The 9,261-nt window shown below is 44.7% G+C and overlaps 1 protein-coding gene across 8 annotated transcripts in view; it reads right to left on the bottom strand.

The window, feature by feature from the left end:
• Positions 1–260: 260 nt before the first annotated feature.
• The window catches only part of PLEKHA5 (pleckstrin homology domain containing A5), a 94,492-nt gene continuing 85,491 nt past the window's right edge, over positions 261–9,261 (bottom strand). For 7 of the 8 annotated variants that reach the window (XM_040435416.1, XM_040435354.1, XM_040435363.1 and 4 more), the window contains 9 exons: positions 8,332–8,523; positions 7,826–7,946; positions 7,605–7,720; positions 7,214–7,423; positions 6,989–7,138; positions 6,488–6,585; positions 2,405–2,550; positions 2,186–2,291; positions 261–573 (listed from right to left, as the gene is read on the bottom strand). In XM_040435416.1, coding sequence (XP_040291350.1) covers positions 2,206–2,291; positions 2,405–2,550; positions 6,488–6,585; positions 6,989–7,138; positions 7,214–7,423; positions 7,605–7,720; positions 7,826–7,946; positions 8,332–8,523 — 1,119 coding nt within the window. In that variant the 3' untranslated portion in view covers positions 261–573; positions 2,186–2,205. The remainder of the gene's footprint in view (positions 574–2,185; positions 2,292–2,404; positions 2,551–6,487; positions 6,586–6,988; positions 7,139–7,213; positions 7,424–7,604; positions 7,721–7,825; positions 7,947–8,331; positions 8,524–9,261) is intronic. The other variant, XM_040435378.1, reaches the window with a different exon arrangement.

The raw sequence follows: 9,261 nt of genomic DNA, 5'->3' as shown, positions 1-9,261 counted from the left end.
GGTAGAGAATGTTACATCTGCTGGATCCTGTCTCTTCAGCAGAAATGGAATTCTTCATTATCTGATAATCTCCTGTTTGGAAATTCCAGACTATCAGACGTGAAACGGCAAACTAATAGTTTACACTGGTCGGACTTGCTCCGATTTTAGGAGCAGACTGTAGGTTCTATTTACATAGTCATCCTCACAAAGTTAATGAGCGAACATGGGAAAGATTGCTTAGGGGTGATATCATCCCTCCCTCAAAGACATAGGCAGGGTTAAACAACATTGACATTTATTTGACATGTTATAAAAGGCATGAGCTCCGGCCGTCTCCTGAATATACAATGAACATAATTACATTTATACAGCTCGTTATTGCTGGACGCCCCTGGAAGAATCGCAGAAAACATGGCGGCGAGGGTGAGAGTGCAGAGAAGAGTGGGGGATGTGCGGCAGGAACCTCCTTCTACCCCTCCACTCTACCTCTTTATGTGCAAGTAGAATGTAGCAGCAAGCGGGAATCCAAGTCACACAGGAGCGCCATTCCGGATTTGGTTATAAACTGTACAGTAACGACCATCCTCCATCCTACAGGACAAGAAAACAGAGGGCAACACTGAGTGTAAGGGCACATTCACACGACAGAGCCGTATTTTGCAGTCCACAAAACATCGATGCCGCCTGTGTGGGTTCCTCAATTTGCGGAACGGAACGAGCGGCCCATTATAGAAATACTTATTTTTGTCCGCAACACGGACAAGAATAGGACATGTTCCATCTTTTTTGCTGGGCCAAAGAATGGAGCATCTTTTGCGATCACACTGAAATGAGTTGTGTGAATGAGCCCTAAGCGGCATCCAGTCCCAACTAGTTCTGCAGCAAATTATAAAGGCAAGTTCTTCCACTCAAATTTTGTTTCCTGCTTTTCACGCTGTGTTTGCTGTCAGTGAATGGAGATACATTCTTGACTTAAGCCTGTATTAGGCTACTTTTACACTAGCATTAATACTTTCCAGTACTGAGATCAGTCATGGGGTCTAAATACCGGGGAAAAAAAACGCTTCCGTTTTGTCCCCATTCATTGTCAATAGGGACAAAACGTAACTGAACAGAACGAAATGCTCCGAAACGCATTCCGTTCCGTTTGGTTGCGTTCCCATACCGGAGAGCAAACCGCAGCATGCTGTGGTTTTCTTTCAGTCATGAGGTGCAGAGCAAGATGGATCCGTCATGACCTACAATGCAAGTCAATAGGGACGGATCCGTTTTCTCTGCCACAATAGAAAACAGATCCATCCCCCATTGATTTTCAATGGAGTTCATGACGGATCCGTCTTGGCTATGTTAAAGATAATACAACCGGATCCTTTCATAACGGATGCAGATGGCTGTATTATCAGTAACGGAAGCGTTTTTGCTGAACCCTGCCGGACCCAGCAAAAACGCTAGTGTGAAAGTAGCCTTAGACATTGTGAGAATTGAATGAAAATCATAACATCGTTCGCAAAAGAGCGATCTTCGCACTGTGACATTTTCCTGCAATCGCAAAATCGGTAGATTCTCGATGATCGTGATCTTTTAGGATGCTTAAAAATTCTCGTTCATCGAATGCATATCTGAGTGTGTAATAAGTCGTCACCCGCTTTCTTTCTGTGTAATATATGCATTGACAAACAGTTAGCGAGCTTATGATTGAATTACACATTACTAGAGCAACCATTGCTTTGTACAATGTGAGCACTTCTGAACCGCTAACGAACTGCTAACTATTCCATCGTCATGGGTATAAAATCTACTTGTTAATACAGCGGAGAGCGATTCAGCTTAGACTCCAGGACAGAGATTTGTGCTGCTGCTGTTTTCAGCTCACAGAGGATTGCCTATACTGATAACACTGTAACAAACCCTATGTTGGGTAAGCCAGACAAGCTCAGGGTGAGTTTTTAGCTTCTAAAGAATGTAATCACTATTTCTATTCACTGGCGCAAACAGAAGATGGCGAGGGGGATGAACGTTTCAGAACTTGACATGACACCGATGAATCTGTATACAATGGAGACTGCGCTGGCCCTTTATCTGCATCTGGTTTGGCGCCTCCTGGTCTCACATGTAAAAACTAATCTGGGATGCCCTCTTTGGGATCTAGAATACTGGGGTAGGTACCTTCATTATATCCTGACGCAGGAACAGAAACACTCACCAGAGAAGACTCTGCTCTAGCTACACACACATAAAGTGCGAGCCTTCTGTCAGCTGTGGCTGCACCGGTAACTCCTGCGCTTCAGGAAGGGAAGGAAGATTTCCAGCTGAAAGATGAGAGAAATCCCGTAATTAAGCGTAAAAGTGCCGTAATCTGCCATCACTAGGAGCTGGCTTATCAGATATACGATTATTACGGATGTGTCTGAGCCGCACCTACCGTCTAACACAGTCTGTCTCCTCAGAGTATCCGCAGAGAAGTCGTAGGAGAAGAGGATGCCGCTGCACTCCGCCTCTCTCGCCGTGCTGCTGACGCTCTCACCGCTCTCAGATTTGTGTTTTGGAACAGAGGCCAAAACTTGTAAACTAAGAAACAGAAACTTCTATCATTCAGGGCAAGAATACTGCCAATGAGAAGGCCTCCTGACTATACAAAAAAAGTATCCCCCATGGCCTCCAACAAGAAAACCTGTCCTGACCTGGTCCTGGTCCCCCAGCTGAGCATTCAACATGGACTCCATGGACTTTTCTTCAGCTCATAGGGGTTTGTCTACACGGGTACATTATAACGAACCCACAGCTGTGTGAAGTATTAGGACAGGATAGGTGTGATGTAAACTGGCAATTTCTCTGTTTACGGACAGCAGAATTTTTGGAGAAGAAGAACAGAAGCACAAACTCATAGTATGTCCTCAAGGGAAAGTATTTTGCAGCAGAAAAGCTTTGCAGTTACAGGCAGATTTTCCTGCGGATTTCCCTTTATGCATTGTGAAATCTGCAGAGGAAATCTCCATAAATTAATATGCTGCGGATTTAAGATAATTATTTTATTCCATTATTGCCATTCCTTTAATTTGTGAACATATGAAAAGGGCTCTAGATACCCAATAGACAAAGTACTATAAGCCTGGACCCTGTCTGTGACGGCTTAGAGGGAAAATCTGCATTGCAGGTCAATTTCCACTTTTATTTTTCTTTTGCACCATTGTTTAACTTTCATCCACTTTGCTGGTTCTCTAAAACACTGCAGATTTCCTGCCTGCAATTCCACAGCAGAAAAGAAGTGTATGCAACCCATGTGGCCATACCCTAAATCTAAAGGACTTTCCACGTTTTATGTACTGCGCTGACTCCCAGTATTAAGTATTTTCAGTGCATTCAGAAAGTCTTCAGACCCTTTTGCTTTTTTCACATTTTGTTATGTTGGGGCCTTGTACTAAAATAAACATTTCTCTTGATCATCTAGGAGACGTTTCAACATCTTGACTGGAGTCTTCCTGTGGTAAATTCAGTTGATTGGACATGATTTGGAAAGGAACACTCCTGTCTATATCAGGTCTCACAGCTGACAATACATAGAGCAAAAATCAAGCCATGAGAGGAAAGAACTGCCTGTAGAGCTCAGAGACAGGATTGTTTGGAGGCACGGATCTAGAGAAGGAGACAAATTTCTGTTGCTCTAAAAGTTCATAGTAAGAGGGGGTGGGGTAAGGGCCTTGGTATGAGAGGTAAACAAGAACCCAATGGCCACTCTAGCTGAGCTCCAAAGATTCTGTGTGCAGAAACTTCTACAAGGTCAACCATCACTGCAGCACTCCACCAATCTGGGCTTTATGGCAGAGTGGACAGAAAGAAGCCTCTCCTCAGTAAAAGACACATTAAAGTTTGCAAAAAAAACAAAACACCTAAATGACTCTCGGACTATAAGAAACATGATTCCCTGGTCTGATGAAACCAAGATTTAACTTTTTAGCTTCAATTCTAGGCATCATGTTTGGGGGAAACCAGGCACTGCCCAATAACATTGATACAGCGAAGCATGGTGGTGGCAGCATCATGTTGTGGGGGTGTTCAGCGGCTGGGACAGGGAGACTGGTCAGAGTTGAAGGAAGGCTGAATGGAGCAAAGTACAGAGATATTCTTAATAAATACTGTACCTGATCCAGAGTGCTCTGGACCTCAGACTGGGCCAAAAGGTTTACTTTCCAATAAGACAACGATCCTAAGCACACAGCCAAAACAACACAAAAATAAATGGCTTAGTGTGTAACTCTGTGATTGTCTTTGGGTGGCCCAGCCAGAGCCCTGACTTCAACCCAATAAAATATTTCTGGAGTGACCTGAAAATGGCTGTCCACCGATGGTCCCCATCCAACTGACAAAGCTTGAGAGGATCTGCAGAGAAGAATGGCAGAAAATCCCAAAATCCAGATGTCCAAACCTTGTGGCATCATACCTAAGAAGACTGGAGGCTGCAATTGTTGCCAAAGATGCTTCAACTAAATACTGAATAAAGGGTCTGAATAATTATGCCAATGCAAGATTTTAGTTTTTCCTTTTCAATAAATTAGCAAAGATTTTAGAAACATAGAATGTGTCGGCAGATAAGAACCATTTGGCCCATCTAGTCTGCCCAATATACTGAATACTATGAATAGCCCTTGGCCCTATCTTATATGAAGGGTGGCCTTATGCCTAACCCATGCATGCTTAAACTCCTTCACTGTATTTTGAAAATTTTGTTTTCATTTTGTAATTCTGGGGTATTGAGTGCAGAATAAAGAGGAAAAATTAAAAAATGTTTATATTATTATTTTTGCACGAGGCTGATATAAATGCACTTTATATATCCATACATTAACCACCCAGAAATTTTAAAGAGATATTCCAGGATTTTGATGACCTATCCTCAGTACAGTCCATCAATATCACAAGGGCAGGAGTCTGACAACTTCACAGATCTACTGATCAGCTGTTTTAGACTGGCTCTGGAGCAGGTAACTGCAGCAGTGCTCCCAATGAAGTAAATGTGGGGACAGCTTCAGTTTTCAGTGCCTTCGACTATTTAGAGGACGGAGCTGTGTAGCTCTGGCTTTGGAGTTACTTGTTATAAGTTCTCTCAAAAATGATATTGGTGGCCTATCCTAAAGATAGGTCAATACTAAAATTCTCAATGAACCTTTTAAAGGGAATCTGTCACTGCGATCTTGGACTATTATCACAGTAATACATGAGTAGTAGTACTGCAGATATTGGAGTCCAGATTTTCCTACTGCCTCCTGTTCCTCTGCAGTCAGCTTTTAAAGCTGCACTGAAATACATTGTTAGGATTGCTTAGCATGTGCACATGAGTCCTCTCCATTATGTTAGCTGAGCACAGAAGTCCAGACCATGTATTTCAGTGCAGCTTTGAAAGCTGACTGCAGAGGAACAAGGAGCAGTAGGAAAATAAAAAGTGGTGATCTTGACTCCTTATCTTCAGTACTACTCATGTATTACTACAGATAATAGCCAAGAATCGTGGTTTGGGGGGTACTCTCTCTCCTTGGGGAGAGCGAGCGCCTTAATCGGCGTGAGGAGACTTATAGGCCATTCATGCTCCTCTGGAATTCTGGGAGAGAAGGGATGCAAATGAGCTCTTAACAAGCTCTGCCTCTAATGCCACCAGATGTAAGGCAGCTATCCTAGAAGTCAATATTCAGCTCTTTAAATAAGCCTTGAGACATGACTTGGAGCCAGCGTCTCACCTGCAGACAGCTGTTTCGGGGTGATTGCCCCTCATGAGCGCAGAGCAGAGAGTACTGGCTTAACTGGGTGAGAGGCCTGACAGGATTTGGGGGGAGAGCTTATTTAAAGAGCTGATCATTGACTTATAGGATAGCTGCCTTACATCTGGTGGCATTAGAGGCAGAGCTTGTGAAGAGCTCATTTGCATCCTTTTCTTCCCAGAATTCCAGAGGAGCATGAATGTCCTACAAGTCTCCTCATGCCGATTAAGGCGCTCTCTCTCTAAGGAGAGATAGTAGCCCCCAAATCCTGTCAGGCCTCTCACCCAGTTAAGCCAGTACTCTCTGCTCTGCACGGATGAGGGGCAATCACCCCAAAACAGCTGTCTGCAGATGAGGTGCTGCCTTATTTAATATTCCAGTCATGTCTCAAGGCTTCTTTAAAGAGTATTGACTTTTAGGATAGCTGCCTTACATTTGGTGGCATTAGAGGCAGAGCTTGCAAAGAGCTCATTTACATCCCTTTCTTTCAAGAATCGTGGTGAAAGATTTCCTTTAAGCCCCCCCAAGCTTTGCTATGAATGCCCTTAAAAAAGCCTGAAAAGTTCCCTTTTATGCACATTTGAACACATCACTCCCTTGTGCATCCTGGTTGTGTTTATGTGTGCAATGCATGTGAGTTATATAGCTCTCTGCCTCCATACCAGATAGCAGTGCACTGACCCCCCACCTATGTGGCAGCCATACTGTGGAATCTCGGAGGGTTGTCACTGCAGGTTCTCCAGTCCTGTGCTCACCAGTTTCCGAGGGTTTCTGGCGTTGTATTTGAAGTTTCTGCTCTATCATCTTTGGCTTCATGTGCAGGAGACTTCTCAGTAGTGACCACATCTCCTGACTGCAAAGAGAGAGGACAAGAACTGTACAGCATGGTGTCCAGCAGTCAACCGCCTTCCTCACTGTACCCTGCTCGGTCGCTTATTGATGTTTGTCACCTATATATCACTAACCATTAACCAGCGACACCTATCACTGATTGCTCCACTCCACTCTTTCACTAATTGCCATGCCCCTTGGACCTCTCCGTTACTCATTACTCCATCCTTCAGTATGACAATGCCTGCCTCCATCCTTTCCCAAGATACTCATTTCTTTATCATTAATCACTCCACTCCTCCCCCTAAATCTGCCCCTCCACTATCCTTTCCTGAGGCACCCAACTCCTTCCCATGGATTTCCACCCCTCGCCATCACAGATTACTTCCCTTACTCCACCCATCTCCCTTTCCTGAGGCACTCACTTCTTTATCACAGATTGCTGGAGAGCTCTGTAATTCAGTCACCTCCTTCAGTCTTGAGACGTCTTGAGCTGATGATTCAGTGTTTCTTTCCTGCACAACATTCTCCATATCTTTGATGTTACTGAAGATTTTTTCCTCCTTCTTCTGGAGCTGGAAATAGCAGAGCTGTGTTAGCTGGGGTCAGCAGGAACAGCGTCGGGCTAAGAATATTTTTAACCCCTGTACCTGCACCAGTTTTACAGAATTTTCCCCGGAGAAGGAGGGACTCCTTGACGGAGATTGGTCTGAGGAACCCAGGAAACTAAACCCTTTCTTCTTTTCCTTCAGACATGCAGCCTGATGTCTGCGCATCCTCTCCAACTGCTCCTCCAGTGTCATGCGTGGTCGTGGGCTTTCAGTTAAGCAGAGATGTTCCACAGCACTCCGTGGCCGCTCCTTACAACCAGAGGAAGGAATAAATTGGAATTAGCACAACTGTCTAAAGATCCAAGTATCACAGACCCCATGTAAAGGTGCAGTGAATGAGCTCCACTGGACAGAACCAGGACCCCAAAACTGGCCCCAAAGTAAAGATCTCGTCCCCAGCTCATGGCCATGAGATACAAAGCTCATGTACCGATTTGGTGTCCAGCTTCTTGTTCTTGCGTAAGGTGACATAGGATGCAATAGTACTGGATTCCATTTGTGGAGATTTGGTCCTTGGGGGTACAACTCCCACCGGAAAGTTTGAACCTGAAGAACATCACAGAGGGACAATTACCATACATTGTACTCTACTCTATAGGATCTACACTATAAGCAGCCACCATGCAGTCCCTATATGAGAGATGCAGAAACCTTTGTTGGCTGCAGCCCCCATGTCCAGCATCAATTCAGCCTTGTCTTCACCATTGGACTCATCCACCTCAGCCACGGTGGTCAGCTCGGGCTCGCTCTTGTACAATCTGTAATCGGGTCCCTGAAACACAGTAATGATAAGGAGGATTATAAAAAGAAACTCGTGAGGAACCAGGACATGGAAGGAGATGTTACACTAGAAATGAGCAAGATGAAGCAGTAATCTAATGACCCAGACCCTCAAAATGCCTGCAGAGGGCAAGAACCCCCAACAACTGATCCACAATCACAGGAGTATGGTGAATTACATTCAACCCACAGATCCTCCTGAGGTTATCATCAACTGGGGTTCATCCCACTTAAGTCCTTGAAGCCCTGCAGCCCGTGTGGTCTTCCCAACTGAATGTTAGGTCACAACCTTTGCTACATAACCACAACCCCCAGAGTGGGGTGATGAAATGCAAATGATGAGACAGACAAGGATGAAGGTCAGCACTCTCCCTTACAGAATAAGATCCGTTTCTTTGATAGATCTGGACGTGATGGGTGCTCTTGTCGTCAGGAAGGTGGACGGGGCCCCTGCTGTAACACAGCAAGGACGAGCTGCTATCACTTGGTAAATGGGGAAGAGAGGGAGCTGCATCAGCAATGTCATAGGAGCGAGGGAGCGGAGGACGCGGAGGAACTAGCTCCTCTTCCTGGAGATTACAGAAACGCATGGAGGCGTCATACATTCATCTTAAATGCTGCATCCACCGGACTGGTCAGAATCTACAACATGGGTCCTACAGGTTCTTATATTTCTATGTGCTCTGCTGAACATTATTTCTTTTGTATCTAAATAAGTCCAAACTTCAGATATCATTCCCATTAGCGCCTGCAGAGACCATAGAGCAGTCAGTCATATGATCATAGCATGTAACCGCTGATGTCAGAATTTGCTCCCATACCATACAGTGTCATCATTATCCAGAATGCTGCACTACAAATATATGTGGCATGTCAGTAACTTCTCAACCTCAATAATAAAGAAATCCGAACCTGGAGAACCCTAATAAATGTCTACAATGATGTTCCCACAAACCCCCAAATTATCACAAAGCTCTGATGTTTCAAGACAGATCATATCTCTGGTTTCCATCTGTCTCAAGCGCTGAAAGGGGGATAACAAGACAGACAAGAGCCCGCAATGGCAGCCAGTATTGTGCAGAACCGGATCAATAAGAAGTGTCCGGGGTCAGAGACATAACCATTATATGGTCTCTGCTGCATGAATGACATTTCTAATGCACAAGGGGATGACATTTCCCAGCATGTACCATGAGGAGAAGGGTTCATCCTGCCCGGCCATCCCCCAGTGTGGCTCCTGCAGAATCATGCTCTGAAGCAGGATGGAAACCTCCCGTTATCAGGACTAAAAGACATGGACGAAGTGC

Source organism: Bufo bufo, chromosome 1 (assembly GCF_905171765.1).
Source record: "Bufo bufo chromosome 1, aBufBuf1.1, whole genome shotgun sequence".
Taxonomy (NCBI): Eukaryota; Metazoa; Chordata; class Amphibia; order Anura; family Bufonidae; genus Bufo; species Bufo bufo.
Note: the sequence above shows the minus strand (reverse complement) of the source record. Positions and strands in the feature narration are given on the sequence as shown.